Source organism: Larimichthys crocea, chromosome III, assembly GCF_000972845.2.
Source record: "Larimichthys crocea isolate SSNF chromosome III, L_crocea_2.0, whole genome shotgun sequence".
NCBI lineage: Eukaryota > Metazoa > Chordata > Actinopteri > Sciaenidae > Larimichthys > Larimichthys crocea.
This window is the reverse complement of record NC_040013.1, coordinates 16,293,639-16,313,948: the sequence shown is the minus strand read 5'-3', so window position 1 is coordinate 16,313,948 and position 20,310 is coordinate 16,293,639. Positions and strand designations below refer to the sequence as shown.

The window sequence follows — 20,310 nt, the reverse complement described above, 5'->3', positions numbered from 1 at the left end:
TCAAAGCCTAATATTTTCTGAGGTGATACGGTGTAAAAGGTTTGACAAACACTCCTGCAGATGATAAACATGGAGGATGTACATTAACATGCAATCATGTTAATGTGTATTTTCTGATTTTAATTAAAAAACAAAAAAATAATTATTTTGCAGCCCTGCTGCGTTAACTGAGGATCAACTCTTGAACGTCTTAAGAACAACACAATACCAGTCTGCAGCAGTGGAAGCAGCTGAGTAAAGGTCTAATTCAGGGAAAGATCTTGGGAATAGCCAGGGAGTGGTGTAAAAACAATCAACATAATGTCAGGAAACTACCCGCCTTCCCAGACTCACATATGTTGGTTTACATTCCTTCACAGATGGAGGTCAGGCTTAAATTGCCTGTTGAGGTAGACTCTCAAGGTTAGGATCCACCGTCACTGAAACCTTCAGAAATAATAGGTCCTTATCAGCTCTCTGGGTGCACTGCAGTCTGGTTTACATCACTGATATTTACAAGGATAGCACTTAAACATGTTATTTAAAGCGGGGGCAAATGTCCCCGGATCTCATGACCAACAGATAATAGTACATCAGATTAAACATACTAAGTCTTAGAAAACTATTCCATAAAAGTATTAAATGTAGTTTTGGACCAACAGCAATATTGTTTTCCAAAGTTGATAGTGGCCAATACTGATAATAATAATAAATCCTACTTTTTGCTAAAGTAAAAGCACTGTCATTGCAGGTACCGATCTGTTACTGGTAAATGTTTTATAGGGAGTAGAATTATGGAAAGAAAGACATCTTGGCTGAAATACACAATTTTATTTGTAGTAATTGCTACATGACAAGAGAAAAAAAGAGATGATGAGATGAGATGAAATGAGACGTTAATGCTGTTATGATCATTTTCAGCAACGAGAAAGAAAACTGTACATTTATATCACAAAAATGCTGTTGATACACTGTGCAATATCAGCACATACACAAGGGAGTGAATGGAAAAATCATAGAATATTACATTTAGAATTATTTACAAAGAGAAGAAAAATATACACTGTACATTTGTACACAGACCCCTGTTGTAATAGGATATGTTTGTGACCTAGCAGTTGCATAGAACTGAAGATTCAAGCACATTGTTTTGGCCTTTTCATGCCCAGTGAGGTCTGTTAGCTCCAATGTAAAGCTGCCGCAGGCGACTCAGGCCTGCTATACATTCATGACAGGAGTTAGCTGTAGCAGTGAGCTTTGTGGTCGAATGGCATTGCTCTTTGAATGCAGTTTCTCCAAGTTTTGTAAAAAGCCTCTTCTCTTGAGACCCTCCAGAATGACAGTGTTGCTGGAGGCCAGGCTGACACGGGTCCTGTAGAGGGCAAGAAAAGGAGGGCATAAGGTTGATATCTATCTACAGTATAAATATGTTACAACAAGATGACGTGTTCATGCGCTCCATCTGTCCACCCACATACCGGAGTGCACAGCAAGTTCAATGTCAGAAAAGACCTCTTTTCTTCCTCTTTGATTATAAGGATTTAAGTGCTGCACAGCAATTATGCGTAATTATCAAAATGACTACCTCCTGTCCAAATACTGGACGCTATAATTGATCACTAGGTGTTTGCTCAGCTTTAGTTTACTTTAAGGGAAGAAACACAAATTGGGAGTAAGGCCAACCACAGGTGACCCCAGAGGTTAACTAACCTCAGTACAGTGTTTATTTTGCCTGTCTTCTCCAGAATGTAGCGAGAGTCTGTTGTGGGCTCATAGTCAGAGATAGGTGTGAAAACTACTAAGAATTCTGGAGCCTGGCCTGGAGACAATGTGTATCTGGGCTAAGGGATTAGGAGCATTTCTTTATTGGCTGTGTACCCTTTTATTCTCTTCATAAACCCCTTTCTTCAGTGTCAGTCTGTGTTAGCTGTCTAAATTTCAGCAAGTTCAATGGCTTTAACAAGATACCCCAGGTCTCAAAGTGAGCTACAATGAAGTGGAAACACAATAAGAGTATCTAATTACAGCAACTATGAACAAGTCAGGCACTTACCGAGGAGAATCTATACCGCTGTCTCCTGTGATGCTCTGGTTCTCTCCCATTTCCACTGCTTCCCCAAGCTCTGCAGCTCTGGCCCCACTGGGCATGCTCAGAACAGCTCTATGGGTCTGAGGAACACCCGTCTCTTCAAACTCATCCTCCTGCGCATCCTCCACCTCAGCTGTCCAGTGAGCAGATTCTCCGTCACCCTCATCAACTGACTTACGGACAGTCTCTGTGTCTGATTCCATCTCACTAGTCTGGCAGTAGTCAAATATACTACTTTCTGCAACTTCAAATGGTTTGGAACAGTCCAAATCAACCTCATGTCGTTTTTCCCCCTGGTTCACTGTGCCTTGCCTGATGCTGGACGCATTTTGGGGCCCTGGTGATCTCGTCCTCTGATGAGGATGAATCAGTCTCCAGCTGGTCTCTCCAGATCTGGTGGGGCTGAGGGAAGCCTCCCTCTGGGTTGCTGGAGGAATGAGATCTTTGAAATTGCTTGAATTTTGTACCAAGGCGACTTGTGGTTGGTGAAAGTGTGAATTATAATAATGACTGTGAGGTCCTTGATACTGCAAATCAGATTCATGGTTATTGTAAACCAACTGGTGACTGTGGTAGTCTGCTACACCTGTTCGGTAAACATTTGCAGCGTCGATAATCTCCTCTTCATTGAGGCACAAGGAACTGCAGGCATCCTCATCCTCCTGCTCATCTGCTCTCTGATAGAGTCTGTAGTCATCTTCTATAAAGCCATCAGTGTCTGTTATTGAGGAAGTGCTGTTTGCTATCAGTTCCAGCCTTTCTCCTTGGTTCATGGTCCTTTGCTCTCTGTTATTGATAGTGACAGGTCTTATCTCCTGTTGTTCCTGGGTGGGTATAGTTTCACAGGCCTGCTGGTGTGAAGAGAGCTCGTCATGCCCCTGAATATCATCCCTTTGTGGGTTGGAGAGTCTGAGGGAGTGTTTCCGCTGTAAAGAGGGCTTAGGCCAAGGCAGAGTTGGGTCATATGAATGGTTTATGACAGACTCATAAGGATGGGTAGGGAGGATGGCATTACTATTGGAGTATTGTTGGATGTTAGAGAGGCCGTCATCTATAGTGAGGCTGCGGTCTGGTACACTGTTGTACTCTGCCTCCTGAAGATGGCCATTTTGGTCACCTCCCTCCCAGCTCTCCTTGCTGTTTCCCTCCCTCTTATGCCGGATCTTGTCGTCTATCCGGAGCGTACTGCTCTGTGGGTAGGCTGAGCTGTAGTCCAGTGGCATCTCTCTGTTTAACTTTATGTCTGCTTGGAGCAGATGATCAGCAGCAAGGTCCTGCTTGTGGACACAGTTGTACCTGTCCTCAGATGTAGGGGATTTCTCTATATCCTCGCCATCTGCTGCAATCGCTTTGGCCCGATGCGGGTCCCATGATTTGGAGCGATGGCTCGTTCGTTCCTTTTTGCCTGGCCCTGAAGTCTTGCCCTCTTTCACCTCTCGTCTTCTTTGCTCTCTGTTGTTGGTGGGGGGAATAATGGTCTCAGCTTCTTTAATTGGATGAGTCTGGAAAGGATTCTCAATGCGTTTCTTGTAAAGAGATTTTCCGTCAAGACCCCCTCCTTCTTCCACTTGATCTGGTTCATCAACAGGGATTTCCACTCTAAGCCGAGCAGGAATCAAATCTTCCCCCTCTGGATAATCATCCGCACATATGGGACCCTTACTCTTACCCCTCTCCTTCTCTCTTTCCCTCTGTTTCTCTCTTGAAGAATGGACCCTCCTTTTGCTGCGAGAGGCCTTCTGAGTGGATCTTTTCCCTGCCCCTGCCTTAGAGGAGTGATGATGCCTGGGTTTGGAATAGGTAAGAATCTCAGTAGACATTCCCTTGTCTACCGCCTTATCATCTTTATCCAGACCTCTGTCCACCCTCTCCAACACTCTGTCTATCCCCCTCTCCTTTCTCTCTTCCAGCTTCTTCATTAAGACCGTGTGACGTGTCAAGTTGTCCACAGTCAGTTCAGGATTGATGCGTTTGATGATGGCATGCTCTAGGTCACGGGGTAAGTTGTTTAAGTCGTCCTCATCTCTCACTGGCCATTCCTCTGGAGGGAATTGCCCTGAAAATGATGCATACTCCTTCTTTGGCTTTTCTTTTTTACCTCCATTCCTGCGGAACAAACTGAGGCCAAACTTTCTCCCTGGTTTGTTGTCTTTTTCTTTGCGGCCAGTGGCGTTTGTAGTGGCTGTAGTTTTGCTGATCTCGCTCGCCTGACAGTCCGCAGCTGTGGAGGTGGACTGATGCTGCACTGTGGGTTTGTGATCTAACGGTCGGGGCCACTTTAAGCTTTTGCCCGTGCATTCGCTGATGGAAACAGAAACAGAATGCTGGTCTGGGACAGTGGAGGGAGGGATGGTGGCTGTTACAGTAGTGGAGGCGATGTTAGGGGATGTTTGGAGAGGGCTGAAGCAGCTGCAAGACTTGCAGTGTGCCACTGGCAACGTTTGAGTGCTTTCAACACAGACGTCGTTACTCAAAAGGTAAGTAATGGGAGGAGGTGAGGGAGGGTCGTCTGCTGAACCAGAAGTCCACCAGTTCTTCTCTCGCACCATGTTGTTAGTGATGAAATAGGTCTGAGGCGTGACGATGAAGTAGCCCTCGCCTGTATGGTAGATTTTGCGCTCTTTGATCAGAGTGCCAAGAGCATTGTAGAGAATGTCCTGAGTTGGGATGGTTATTCCTGAGACAGAAAGAAAAAATGAGGACAGGAGGACAAACGTTACGTCTAATAATGGAAAGTTTGTTCGTGACAATTTTGTTATGGACACAGCTATTCCTTGAACAAGCACGACGAGGCAATGTTTTATGGATTACCTGGGTGGGCTTTGCTCATGTAGTTCACAAGTGCTTCCTGGTTGACGATGATATCAGAGGTGTTCATATCTGAGATGACTGAGCACAACACCTCGGCCAAGGGAATGAACTGGGACTGAGGAACAGGGGACATCTGCACCGGGGACAGGTCACCTGAAGCACACACACCAGCAGATTATTGAGTGAAACAGGTGGGCATGCTGCAGTACACACAAACACACCTGAGTTTAGAGAGGTCTGCCTCTGTGACTTGTACTGCCAATGAAAACAACTCAAAGTACTGAAGTTGACATTCCTCTCCTAACCACCTTTTAAATCATGACCGAGGTGGTCTATTTATGTGAGTTATATGACTGCTTTTGAAATTCCATCAGTACTGGGACAAACCACAAAATTCCATTACTCCCACAGAAATGACCACAGGTCTGCCTGCTGGGCAGATCAGATATCCTGCCCCCCATATCATACAGCCCTTCATGTCTAGGAGGTGCCTTAAGACAAACATGTTACCCAAAGAGAGAGAGAGAGAGAGACTCAGAAAAAAGACAGAGACAGTCTTGGAAACATTTGTCTTTGTAAAAATAGTATAAAACATACAGACACATTGTGGGAGTCTATTACACAAAAGCCACAAGGCTTTTAAATCATAAATCTAAGCTGCTTTTAAGCTAACCAGACATTTTAGAAACATCTGATTTCAGAATGAAAAACAATCAACACAGTTTCACACATGGGGAAACGTAATTGAAGCAACATGCAGTGGTTAAGTCCTTTCAGACAAACAGGATTTTTTTTGTGCAACGTCTATAGTGAAGAGGGCAGAGGGGGTTAAGATAGTACTGCAATAAAGACTCTTCCACACCCCGTTGAAAGGATCAAAACTGAATGTGGACTTTGACACAACTGTGTCTAAATAATTGGCCACCTCGCTGGGTAACACGAAGGTCTCTAATGTCTCCTTGTTCAGAAACAGGAGACAACAAATAGTACTAGTGTAGGGATGAGTAGTCTCTTCTTAATTAAACAAAGTTAGTTTCCCAACAAGGTGAAGCAACCACGAACCAACAACTGACTTCTCTAGTTCAACCTGAACACCTGAAAGGAAAGAAACAGAATTTTCATGATCAAATGACAATTCAAGCAATTATAGATACCACATTTTGGATCCCATCAGGGGAAAAGATGCTGTTACTGGCCTGCCACGCTTAAAGATTGGTGTTCAGATATTGTATGAGAAATGTTTTCAGATATAAACCTTTAGTCAGTTAGTTTAAGGTATACAGTCTAGTTTGAATCTTAACGTTTAAGTTAAGGCCTGGCCTTGATGTGGTTATTGTTTGGATAAGTATGTGGATGAGGGTTTTGTTGCTACAGTGCAGAATACATTATGTTATTTCTTTTACAAAGGTCATTATAATTTGAAATATTGATGCAGACGTCTGGGGTTTTTTTCTTTCGCCACAAAAACATACTCATATACAAACAACAAAGAGTAATGTTAACTAATGAGAAGTGAGCTCAGTGGAAACACCAAAACAAACCAGATGCCACTGCTGATGAATGATTAGCATCTGAGCTGTGTTAATGCAAACTCCCTTCATGTGAAGGGCATGAGCATAACCTTACCCACAGGACTGGAAAATTGGTTTTAGTTAATCAGCTACACCTCAATAATGTAAGGAGCGTAAACAGGGGAAAGAAGGGATACAGAATGGTGATCTTTCACAAAAAAAGCATTGCTGTATTGCAACTTGAATGCACGCATTAGTGTAAATAGTGAAAATACATAAACAAATTAATTCCGCAGTTGGAGCTTAAACTTGTTTTTGTTATTGACAGAGATGTTTTCCAGTTGCGCTGACAACTGTAGAAATTTGTGAATTAAGATTGAAAATGTGTGTGACTGTGAGTGACTCTCCCATCAACCCCATGGGCATTCAGGGAAAACACTGCCAAGCTCACACTTGATGTAAATTAAACATTTACCAACCTCACACACAGCCCACAACCCACCACTTAAGTCCAAGGCAAGGAAAACAACAACAAATCAAATATCTGCCATGGTAAAGCACAACAAAACACACATGTGCTGCACACATACAGTTTGTTTTACTTTTACTTTGGTGCTGGAAATATGGATTATTACTTGTAATGAAGCACCACAGACCGTGTTGCCAGATTTGACAGACAAAAGAAGCATTGCGCATCAAGTCAGTTAAGATTCGTACCCTGATAATCTCAATCAAACTAATTAGGAGTGGCAGATTTATTGGAATATACCCCAAATTTCTGTAGGTGCAAACCACCAAAATTTCTCAACCAACCTGAAATAATCTTTCCAAGCAAATCTCACAACACTGACCACAGAGCAGCTGAAAAGTGTTAATCTCACTGCTCCTCATTCTGTGTTTAAGTTAAACAGAAAATGTTTTATCCTCAGTAACGAATATATGTCAAGCAAAGTCAGTAAAAAAAACAAAAACAATTATCAGGACAGACTTTTTACTGACTTTGTTTGACAGCTCACTTAAGGCTCATAAGCCTCACAGACAGGGGTCTTTCTTTCCAAAACTGATCTTATGACAGACGGAGGGATTGTAAAGAAAAAACCATCTGCCTTCCCCCGGCTCCGACAGAAGACGTTAATCTGACTAAACCTCAGAGCGGATATCTCAATAGCAGTCTCCCTGGGCAGTGAATTAGTGCTGCTGACTTAGCTCCTCATTGTTGTTAACTTCCTATAGGAATGTCTGGCTGGCTGTCCACATAGCGACCACTTACAGCCACTGTCGACAGACAAAAGGCCAGCAAGAATATGATAGGGCCAGAGAAGACGGATAATTAGTCACAGGGAATCAATAAACTAATAGGAAATCACTACTTCCTTAAAATCACTTCCCAGCTGTCTTGGCATAGAGGTTGTTTTGGCAGCTCGGGCGTTATCCTCTCTGACCATGTCCTGGTACAAAGCAGGATATCCTGTCGGACACCTGCTATCATGATTTGTACTCCTGAGGGAGTTAAAAACAGGAATAAGTGAAAAAGCGTTTTTCAAACATGCCATTTAATTAACAACAGTGTGATAGCAGCACTGCCTTAAAGAAAATCAACAGAAAGTTGATACTGACAATGTACGTAGGTGAGACAGAAGACAAAAATACACCTGCAGTTTATTTATGGGAAAAAGTCGTGATGGGCTCTGAGGATTTGTGTTTATTGAGTCTAACATTAGCAGGCGTGACCGTCGTGGAGGTTCACTGTTGTAATCGTCTCCTCTCCAGGGGAAACAGACCTCTGTGTTCCTGTAATCTAAGACCGGGCCACCAACATTACACTCATTGTCATACACGGCATGAATACCCGGCTGGGTGCCATGGCAACTGAACCCCGTGCCACAAGGAAGAGGGAGGGAAATGGCAGCTCAAGAGTCAAAACAGGAGACGGGACTTGTGTGAAGGAAAGTTAAGAGGAGCAGCAGTTCAATATAACCTCTTTAAGAGGCTCTCCACCAGTTTTACAGCCATAGTCTGGTTAATCCTACTCAGCCTGTAATAGGAGTTGTATATAATGTCTTCTTTGGTTCTGGAGGATCTTTGTCTGAGAAAATTGCCCTGATGATGTCACCAAGATGTCATCTTTCTCACCTTACTATAAATGTATAACACAAAGCTTAACTTACAAACCGGTGCAGAGTTTAAAAGATGTGGGCGTTTACCAGGCAGCGAGGGTCTGAAGCTGGCAGCTACATCAGAGCTGCTTGTTGGATAGTTTAAAAGCTTCGGGAAACCCCCTCCCACATCTTTCAACATCGGATTAGAGTCACATACTGAGGACTAAAAGGACTCTGCTGCTCGGATTGTTTCTTTTATGGCCATCAGTGTTATGTAAGTGCAATATCAAACTGAGGCAGTAAAACTTGACTTGTGACCCAAGCTCACAAGACATAAAAATCTAGAGAGACAAAGAATAGTTTTTTCATCCCAAGAGCTAATAACCTCCAAAACTGTATCCAGAGAACTACTGGCATAATGCATACTTCATATGCCAATTTGGATTAAAAGAGATAATTGCAACTTTATATAACAAGTCTAAAATTGTACTTTAATGGTCTTCACTATAACGTTACAAAAAAGTGACCCACACTACGCTTTCTGCTCCAAGCGGAGCTAAAAACATTATTTCTTCTCATGCCATAAACTTTCTATGGGAGAATAAACTGCCGCCCCGGGGATAAAAATGAAAAATGCCTGAAGCTGACTGCTCATATTGTGGAGATGATTGACAGAGACCTTCTCTCCTCTATCCCCCCTGAGATCTTTTTGGCTGCTGACACTGATCAATGCCACATGTATTCACATGGCTGTGTTGTTAGCTGGCCTCACAGCCACATGAGTCCCATTTCATACGTGATTGCATTACCTCCAGTTTCTTGGAAGAAAATACTAACACACCGCACAGTACATACTGTGGACCTTCCATGAGCTCCAATGACTCAGATAAAAATAATGTATTTAATCTGACTGTCATGCAGTATCTAAATTACCTTTACCGAGTACTGCAATGTGACAGTCAAACTGATATAATTTAAGGGACATTTGATGTCCTGCAGCAACACAAGCTGTTGCACCATTTGATCTCTTAATCAGTGAAGGATGGGACATAATGTGACCCTAACAACAGACTGCAACACACAGACCTCCAATAAGTTGCTGATGTATATAATAAATGAGGTGAATCTTAGCTTTGATCACAAACCTGCAGTCACACATTTAGACACAGAAGTACACAACAAAAGTACAAAGACAGCTTTGTATATCATTTTGTATTTCAGATATTCAGCTGACATTTGTAATATTTCAGTTGAAATTTTGCTAATGAGTGCAGCTGTAGAGTGCAGCTGTAGAGTAATTTTCTGTTTCTTCCTATGCTGATTTTGTGTACAGCAAACTTTGCAACTTGATGCAGCTCTGGGGATCGCAAAAGACCACCACTTTGGTCCAAATTATCGGATGGCTTGCCATAAAGTTTTGTACAGAAATTCATGTTTGAATCTCACTCTCTTCGGTAATCTAATAGCGCCAACATAACATTTTTGTTTTTTACTGGCGTGTGTTGACAACTATTGGATGGACTGCCATGAAATTTGTCCCAACGTCCAAACACAAGGCCAACATTTTAATTTGTCCAACACTTTGGTGTTTTGCTTACTAGTGAATGTTGCCATGCCAACACACCAAACTAAAGAACACGGTAAACATTATACCTGGTAAAATCAGTATGTTTGCATTTCCATGGTGACTGTGTTAGCACAACAGCATTTAGCTCACAGACTGGCTCATCAGACGACCCGGCTGCTCTAAATAAACACTCATTTATCTACAGATTTTGACAGACATGTTTGGACTATATTCATGTCTTGATGTGAGACCAGAAACCAAAGCCATAAAGAAGGTTACGCAACATGTGACTGAATCCTTGACCTTTCACCTGTATGCTATCGCAGGTAAAAATCTAACTGAAACATCAGGCTTGTTGCCACAATCCCTCACTCCAGGGCCCCTCTGGAAAACGCATACTCACAGACGTACACCATCTTATCTCATACTGCTATCGTCTAATCTTTTAGGCTCCGGTAAGCAAACAGGCTAATCTTCTCTCTCCCTCATTAAGGACACACAGCCTGGCATTCAATATGAACTTGAGGCCTGCCCAACCTGCAAAGCCCCCCCCCCGTCTACCATCAACTGAGACCTTGTGAAGAACATGCTTCAGTGAATTTGCAGGCTGAGAAAGATCTGACTTAAGTGTCTGGTGAGACAATGTCAAACATTCATACAGTCAGATTTAGTGTAATGAGAAGAGATGCAGACTGTAATTTACGCCATGACTTCCTCCCAATCCCACGACCACTTCCCTTTGTTTTCAATTTTTTGGGCCCCTATGACCCCGCCCTTCTCTTTTTATATGTATGTGTGTGTGCGTGTGTGTGTGTGCACATTACACTTTTTAAAAGTGCTTTACGAGTTTGTGTCTTTCATTCCCAAAGAACACACAGATGTGGGCGTTGCTGTTAAATGGCCCAATAAACTGAGTGAAAAGATCCCTTCAGAGAGCAATCACAGCCTGAGTGTCCCAACAACCAAACCTCACCCAGTCTAACAACACTGCCCTTTCCTGTCCTTCCACTCTGAAAGGAGAAATACTACATGGACATCAACATTACATCAAAATGTTTGAATTAACTCATCATGTTAACTAATGTTGAATGTGCTGTTTGATTACTGAACATTATTGTCCTGTATTATCAATATGGCTACCACCATGCCACTTAAAAACACATCAGTAACCAATAAAATGGAAAGACTAGTCACCGATCATTTTATGACACTATTGATTGATTCCAAACAATAAAACCACCATTTCTAGGTAAATATTTAATCTCACCTATTGACAGTTCACCATCTCAGACTGCCTGTGTTTAAATATTAAGTGAAGCACTCAAGTGGGAGGAAAAGAGTGAAATTTGGACTGTGGCCTCTTTGTAATCAGTGTTTGAGAAAATGTATTTTTTGGCAGGTTAACATGGCACTGCTAACTCAGATTAGATAAAATCTGCATTATTTAATCTAATTTAGGCCTATTGTCAAGATATGAAGGTCAACTTTCTACTACATCTAAGCATAAACAGTACTGATTATTCCAAAGGGGAACAACAGATAAGAGTCAAGTCAAAATGCCATGACTAAAGAGGATTTGTGAGCTAAATCTTTGAGCCATGAGGAGAAACACAGCCAGCCTTGTGTTGACTCAAGTCACCATAGAAACCTTTTCTGTGGCAGCGACCTGCCATACGCAATACAAAGCCAAAGAAAAAGAAGAAACAGCAGCCCAAGTGCATTATGGGTATCTATAATTCAGCTACAGCCTTGAGACTCACTTTGCCAACTCAACCCATTGAGGTTTAATGTATGTTGGCAAGAAAGCATAAACAGGCTGTGACTAAGCTTCTCAAATTGACATTCCCGGAGCTTAAAACATCTACACTCACATAGTTGGTCACCACATATCCTGGCTGCAAATCCCTGTAAGCTGTAATGCCATTAAATAATGCTTTTACCATCTGATTCACAGTAAGAACAATTTAAATAACAATCGAGCTTGTTCTACACGAAATAAATGACCTGGTACTGAGCTAGTGTGCAAAAACCCTGTTATCATGCTTTTGTGAAAAAGGAAATCCACCTGACCAGGTGTTTAACAGAGGACCGGTAACAATGTGAAGCTAGGCAGGCCTCCTGTACTTTATAGCATGGCCCAAATGGCATGCAACATGAAACCAATGGTGGTGCCAGGAGACACAACACTTTATTTCCCCATCTTTTTTACTTCTTACGTCATACCTCTTCAGACTTAATGGGCCGCACCCCAACATATCTGGCTCTCGTCTGCTTTCATGAACATGAACATTACCCCACAGTCTGCCAGTGCTGTTTCTACCAGACATCTGGTGAGTCCAAGGCATTTAAAATATAGACCACAGTACCTTTCCTTTGTTCTTTAACAGCCATGTATGCCTTTTTACATTTCTGCAACAGAAACTGCATCTATCTGGGCAGAAACTCTGCCGCCACTCATGCAAATTTTGCCACAGTCTCCTGAGTAAGTACTTCATCTCAGATCGATTTCAGCCTATACTTAATGTGTTTGAGGGCGCACCTAACAAACCTCCAGGTTTGGAGCTAGAGTTCCATAAAATGGGGGAGTTTCAGACAGAAAATTATGAATGGTCAAAATGATCCTGTCTTTTAGTCCCTTGCAGAAATAACCCTGCATGACATCAGCCCATACAGCTTGCATTATAGCAAATTAATGAGTCCAAGTTGGCTGGAAAACCAATTTGAAAAACTGCAGCTTATATAAGTTTTTCAGCCAAATATGATAAATTAGATGCATGGGTGAACAAATAAACTAACACTGAACCATTTTGTACTGTTATATTTGTTTTATATTTTATTTGATTTATAAAAAGACAAGATGTATTTAAGATAAAAGATCCACTGAAAAAAAGATCTGTTTTATATAAAACAAGAAAAACAAAGAAGAAAACAGTCCCAGTCTTTGGCCAGATGTTGTGATGATCCTGCCGATTGGCTTGCCTTCAAAGCAAATGATCTATTAGAAATAAATTATGTACAGTAGTAACTTCTATAACTAAATTTAAACAGACAGATCTGTATATCTAAAGGCACAGACGGCTCACTGAATAAAGCAGTAAATAAAAGTTCAGTATCAACATCAATAACTATCAGCCTATCTCCAAAATTATTTTGTCTGGTCAAAATCATACAGTCATGTGTAAGTGATTAACTCTCTTTGTTGTTGTCTGTTTATTTCTAATGAGTCTGGCTTTGGGTCGAAACACATTACCATCTCACCCACTACAAAAACCAACACAATGCCTCTCTGTTTGCTGGTCCTTTACCAGCAATTAATTCAAGTCAATGGTTCCCTGATGTTGTTCAGACTTTGGCTCTCAGCTGTGTGGAGCTGGTTTCACAACTACCTTTCTGACTGATATCAGTGTGAATGTGTTTTTTTTAATGTGAGTAACAGAAGGTGTTCCACAGAGGTTAATTTTAGGCCCTGTCCTGTTCACTGTTTATGTTAGTAGTCGACTTTAAACACCTGTACAGTTTTTATGACATTTCACTGGTGATAAAAACTAAACAGTACTCAGGGCTCAGAGGTAGACAAGAGCCTTTACTTTCCCCAGTTTTGCCTCCATCAAAGATCCAGGTATTTTCACCCTGCTCCATTCATGTGGCTTTTACAGCAAAACCACACCCCTTAATCAAGAGTGATGGCAGTCATTGGTTGCAGATGAAACCCATTTCCTCCCATTTAACTGAGCTTGAGGTGCAGGAGATTCCTGTGTTTGTTATCCATGTATTAAGACCAGAGCTCCTGTCCAGTATCTGCCATATGATCCACCACTTTTTAATGCAGTACAACTAGTCGGCGCATAGCTCTGTTGAAGCATCTTTCATTTTTGTAATACAATAACAGAACACTTTGCTACCACAGAACTGATGTTAGCATACCGCCGAATTTATCAATGCTAAATGAAGCAAAGAAAACATCCTGTCAGGAAACTGAAGAGTAATAGTCATACCAAATTGAATGTAATATAGCCTCACCTCTGTGTCGACCCATTTGTCTAACCAGAGAGTGAATGAAGATAAATCGCAAAAGGGAAACCCAAGCGGCCGCAGACAGGGTGTATAAGCTAAAGGGATACAGAGGAACCCTCTCCAGCTGTTATTGTTGGCACCGCTCCACTCCAACACTACGGGTAAGCCCAATATTTGGGTTGATAAGAGACCGACATGCCTGATTCGCACCAGGGGTGCGCTTCCTGCTCAATGGAAAGGATGTGGCTAACAAATGATGTGCTGAGAGGCATGCACGCACACACATAGTCTCTCACACATGTGGGGGTCATTGTTTGAGAATAGAGGTCAAGGTATCCTCATATCTGAACCTTTGACTAATCCGTCTTTTACAAGCACAGGAAATAAAAAGACATTGTAGGTAAATGCAGGGACACGCCCGGTCCTGTCACAATAAAGGACAATAAGAGTGATGCTTGTAATATAACTGCAGCCTAATTAACGTATACCCATCCATCCATTTTCTGAAATCTCACACTGCACCAGCAAATTTGGTATAAGGTTTCCAAAACATTCCTCCCTTGTTTTCTGTCAGATGATTGAACAGACCACTGTCATAATATGGACTTTCTTTTGAGCCTGAAAAACAGCAACATATATTTTGGGTAACCACTTAATGCCGTACTATTAGTGTCAGGGAGCTCAAGAGTAAATATCCTTAACCGATATTGTTTGAGAGCAGATGGTAGCTGTAACTGAGCAGAGCAGATCTCGTACAAATCTGCTCCCGTGAGGGTTTTCCTTCACCAATCTGTCTTTTAACCACAAATAAAATACAGACAAATATATAAAAACCACAGGGATTCCTTAACAACGGCCTAACTAAAGACACATATTACATACTTGTACCCCAGGGGGCACACCTGCAGTTGCCAGAGGGTATGTGAAAACCTCATTTAAGACATGAAGATTTGAATAAAACATATACATTTTTGTAATAAAGAGGAAAATAAAGAGCCAAATAGGATTATGAATCAGTGTGATGTCGATCCTTAGTACATTTCCTAATATAGTTCGTGAAAACAGTTCAAACAGCATCAAACACATAGCTAAAAGTAATGATGAAAACTTTTCATATTCACTATTATATAATTATTTAATGTTAAATAACATCCAGTTTATAATCTATTTCTAAGAACATATTTAGAAGATGTCAGGTTGTGTCGGGGTATGACACTAACAGAAGCTGAAACTGTTCAGTGAAGGAAGAACACCTGGATACTGTATTGATGTATGTTGCCCTCTGAAGCTAGATGACCTCAGGGTCGCTTGTTAGCAAGAAGGTTGTAACCTTTGACCTGTGCTGCTTAGTTAGGCCAGGGTGGGCCATTTAAACCTGGAAAGGCCCGGCAAGGGGGTGTCATGGTTAATAAGCTAACATCTGGAAGAGTTATGACCATTAGTGAAGCGCTTTGAGACTTTGACAAAATACCCTCATGAAAGGAGACACCCCGCGTGTGAACATACAACACTTTCAAGTGAACAGCAAAGAGCAAAAAATGAGGCACTGTGAGCCGACAAACTCAGGAAATGATCTCAAGAGTAAATGAAGCATTTCAGGAATGCTTCACCACCTCATGGTATGGCGAGTTAAATGACACATACCATTTAAAAAGGAAACTTGGATCAAAAAAGTGCAGCATAGCTGTGCTCTAAAAGTGAGAGACCTATAGTGCGTCCTACAATGTCCTCCAGAAATGTGTTTTCCATGGCGAAAGTGAGAGGCCTTGTCCAGGGGACTCCTTCATGTCCATGTTCAAAGAGGACGAGGACAGTTTACAGGGGTTGATTGTAGGGAGGATACAGGACACCTCATTACACCACTGGCTGACTCCATATAAATGTTTCAGCTCGTGGATCCATGCTCATCCTGCTCCAGAGACAATTGTGAGGCTCTAAATAATGCAGAACGAGCTTACAGTCATTATGAAGCCTCTGGTTTCAACAGGAGAGCCTCCAGCCTCCAACACGACGGACAAGCCAATTGGTCCGTTTTCATACACAATAAGAATTCAGCTAAAATCTTAATTAAAGGAATAGTTGGACATTTTCAGAAATACGCTTTCAAGTTAGATGAGAAGATATCACTCTCATGCCTCTGCACTATGAAGCTAAGATCGACTAACTTAGCTTAGTATGAAGATTGGAAGGAGGAGGGTGGGGCAGCTCACCTTCCATCTTGCCAAAGTTCAAAAACATGCCTACCAGCAACCCCCCGAACACGTTTTATCTTGTTAGTTTAATCTGGACATAGCCATGCTATCCGTTTCTTCCCGCTTCCAGTCTTTATTCTAAGCTGGCTAATCGCCTCCCAGATGTAGCTCCATAGTTAGCACAGAGGCAGTAATATCTTCTCATCTAACTCTCGGCAAGAAAGTGAATAAGCACATTTTCCAAAATGTAGAACTATTTCTTTAATGCTGATGGTTGCAACTCTCCTGTAAACATTTGACAGAACTGAATTACTCGTCAGTAATTTGATTAATGTGACATGTAGACACTGTCTGCTGGTGTTTCTATACTGTATGCAGTAAAAAGAGGAAAGAGTGAGCTGGACATAATGTATGGCTTCTATGAACAAACACAGACAGCAGTGGAAACTTTTTATTAAGGCAAAAACCACAAACACTTCTTCTTCTTCTTCTTTTATTCTTCGCTCATATTTTGCGTTTCCTGCAGGATACCTGATCCACACTGATCATTAATGAAATTACTTTGCGGCGGAGTGTTTGTGTTATCCTGGAAACAACTGCTAAAAAGGAAGAGAAAAAGGGACGGAGGGATAATTTCAGAGTAATAGAGGAAGAATGATAAACACCCTGCAGACGTTCATGAGTTGAAGCGGAGAGGTCAACCCCAGTACCAGTGGGGCCCATTCCCACAAGGATAACAGCGAAGCCTGTTCATACTAACTCCTCACCCCTGTCTGTTTACCTCAGCCTAACCTCACCACAATCTCCCTTCTCCATCGACCCTCTCCCTCCCACACCTCCTCTACTGAATATTCTCCCCTCAGAAGAGGCCCGGAGGTGACAATCTGTCTCCACTCAAGGTACTGACACTGATAACCAGACAGGACCAAGGAGGAATTAGCACAGATTAATCAAATTGTGTCTGTTTGGGAGCTGTGTTTTACCACCTTTGTCTCTAAAAATGATCAAATGCTGTTCGTTAACCAAATTTGATTATTTTTTGTCAAACATCTTCTGAACTAGTTTCCTTAAAAAAACTCCTCACGTAGGTGAAGCCACGGCTCAACCTTGCTCCGACCTGAGAAAGGAAATGGGGCTGTTTAAAATTCACTGTAGCCCATAACTCATAACATTTCTGTTTCCTGGCTGACATATTTATATCAGGACGATGTCAAGGTCTTTAAGTCCATACCTGATATCAATCTAGAAGTCTGACTTCCTCAGTCCCTTACTGGCCATGAAACAAGGGGACATTAATCCTGGCTAACAGAAGAGCGGCGGTGGTCGGCAGCCGGTCGCACAGTGATTCACTGCTGACCAATTTTCAGTGAGAAGGCAGTAAACCAGGCTCTGACAGCCTGCCAGCACTGATTTCCATACAAATTGCTGCCATGTGAGGCGAGGGATTTGTTAAGGAGGAGGAGAAGGAGGTGACATGTCCACACCCAGACGTGTTTGCCTACAAGTTTCTGGTGTGAAGCTCAAACATGAGGAGTCTGTTGAGGCCTCGCATCCGCCTGTGAGCTCATGCATATCTGTGTACACCTCTGTGCTGACCCACAGTAATAAGCTTGCTGTCACCTTTGGCTCATATGGTGTATATGGTGTTTGTTTGTGTGCTGAGCAGAAACTGTCTCACACCTCCCACCCCCCCACCCCCTGCCTTCCTCCATCGCTCCACGCCCTCCTGGGGGCTCCCCTTGTGTGGTCTCTTCCTCCCCTTCACATCACATTCCTCCCTTCACGTGTCTGTGCACTGCTCAATCTGGCAGAGCTGACAGACTGATATAAGGTCAGCAGGTAGACGGCGGCAAGGTGTGTATCCAGACAAAATAACTTCAACACATTATTGGAAAGACAGACCATGAAACTGGGGCAAAGCAGCTGCACCAAATGGCAAACTCAGAGCCAGTGTGTGTGTGTGTGTGTGTTGCTGGGACACTGTTTCAACAACCAGAAGGAACCAGCTGCAGCTGGAGTATCCTAACATTTGGAAAAGCACACCGCTGACACTGTTGCATCCTTCAGGTTTTACATTTTACGGGATAATTATGAACTTTTTTGTGCTTTGTGACAAAAACATAAAATCAGCTCCCACATATGTATATTTGCTATAAGCCAGAGTTTGGCATCTTTAGAAAAAAATGTGAATAACCCGGTGCATCTTTTAAGAATACTGTTATTAGGACAAAAAGCCACACAGGGTTGTCATTTTCTCCAGCAGCCGGTGTTGTCACACATTTACAGCCTATGAGATCATGCTATAGGAGGCTTCATAAAGGTTTCCATTCATTGTTCCTGTGCAGCTATATGCTGCTTTTAAAACACATCTGAGGAGAAGCCGGAGAAGAGGAGCAATTAGGAGTAATTACATGGTACACAGAGCTTTCTTAACAAGCTCTGGTAAACATATCACTGTGTCGACAACAAGGGGAGGCTGATTGGTCATTAAATCTTCTCAAATCCACCAGACAATATATTTAGGGGAATGGGGGGAGGGGGGGTTAAGAAATATCGTCTCTCGGGGCTATTTGAACTGATGCAGCAGCTTTGATAGTGAAAAAAATCACCTGTGGTGTTGAAACTAATTTGGGGAAAGTTGGCAACATTTCACTGGCTAGAAAAAGTAAGCCAGTTTTTTTAGTTTGCATGAGAAGAAGGGATAAATAATGGCCATAATTGTCCAAATTTAGTGTTAGAGATAGAAGGACACATTAAAATAAAGACTGCTGACACTATAAATACAACAACCTCTGGGTAACATACTTGTGACATTAGATTTAACTGAGTTTAGTAGGCAGTCTTAATAAAAGCTCAGAGGAGGAGAAGGAGGGAGGCTGTTAAACCCTGCCAGCTCCTGTTCTTCAAAGTTTATGACTTTCACACGTTTCTCTCCGTGTGGTAAACAAATGTTGCTGGTTGTTTGGCTCTACAGTGTCTCCTAGAATAAATAAAAAAAACATGATGACATGTGGCAGCCTCTTGTTTAAATGTATTTGCTTAGCAGACTGTCACAGGACTGTTTCTGGAAACTGCACATGGAAAGTTGTACTGCTACATTCTTAATAACACTTCATAAGATCATTAGTGACAGTTCATTGGTTGTTACATACCGACAGCTTTAATGATAAATCCCTTTGGTGACCTCAGAGCTCTGCGCATCCACGCTTCCCTCAGCACCTCTAGGTTGTTTGCGTTCCCTTGAATGAAAAGCACCAAATTTTCCATCCATCCTTGAAAGTACACTTCAGCTATGGCCTTAACGAGCCTCTTATTCCAGAAACTGCGCAAGTTTTGCGCCTTAAAGTCCGCAAAAATCTCCTGGCCACTCGTAGTATTGGCGTTGAGTTTTCCTCCGCCGGCGCGCAAACTCTCCTCGTCCGGGCCGAGGACTACAGCGAGAGACGCGGCGGACAGTTGGACAACCCGCTGCTGGTGAGACATTTCTAACGTCTTTATCGGCTTCAGTGAGGAGCTATCATGCTAGGAAATAAAATGCACTTGTTAAAAGACAGTTGTCCTCTCTTGAAATCCAAGCTGTTGTGCCACGCATTCCTCCAGTGCGCGCCCGAGTCCTGCAGCGAGTGAAGCGGAGGCGCCGGGGACGTCCGACTGGTTTCTCTAGGCTTCCAGGGAAACCAGTGACGGTGGCAAAGAGGAGGAGGGCTCATCAGGCTGCACAGGTAGACCTCCCACTGACTAATGTGTGTGTGTGTGTGTGTGTGTGTGTGTGTGTGTGTTGCTTCTCTTCTGCAGGAACAGGTGCTGTTTCATTCATGGCATATAAGCATATTTTGATTTTAACAAACCCATTATTGTGTTTGTGTTGCCAGGTTTTGTTTGTTTGCTTTGTGATTTCATTAACTTGATATTTTTTATCAAACTAACAGCATTTTTATCATAACTAACAAAATAGGACCACGGAGGACATGAATCACCATCAAAGGAGTCCACAGTTGACTGAAGTGCCACCAAAGCTTTAAGACAGTTTTTATCGAGTGATTTAGAC

General features: G+C 42.3%; 1 protein-coding gene across 1 annotated transcript; it reads right to left on the bottom strand.

The window, feature by feature from the left end:
* Window positions 1-712: 712 nt before the first annotated feature.
* stox1 (storkhead box 1) lies at window positions 713-19,928 on the bottom strand. Its single transcript, XM_010745753.3, has 4 exons — window positions 19,415-19,928; window positions 4,880-5,032; window positions 2,033-4,745; window positions 713-1,351 (listed from the first exon to the last, which is right to left on the bottom strand). The coding sequence occupies exons 1-4, from the start codon at window positions 19,743-19,745 to the stop codon at window positions 1,198-1,200; spliced, it is 3,351 nt and encodes a 1,116-aa protein (XP_010744055.3). The 5' UTR covers window positions 19,746-19,928; the 3' UTR covers window positions 713-1,197.
* Between the last annotated feature and the right edge of the window lie 382 nt (window positions 19,929-20,310).

What these genes read in the sequence shown, in the direction of transcription:
- stox1 (XM_010745753.3), bottom strand. Translation starts at nt 19,745, where the DNA reads ATGTCTCACCAGCAGCGGGTTGTCCAACTGTCCGCCGCGTCTCTCGCT. An exon ending in ATTTATCATTAAAGCTGTCG is followed by an intron (nt 5,033 to 19,414) that starts GTATGTAACAAC and finishes TGTGTGCTTCAG; the next exon opens with GTGACCTGTCCCCGGTGCAG. An exon ending in CATGAGCAAAGCCCACCCAG is followed by an intron (nt 4,746 to 4,879) that starts GTAATCCATAAA and finishes TTTCTGTCTCAG; the next exon opens with GAATAACCATCCCAACTCAG.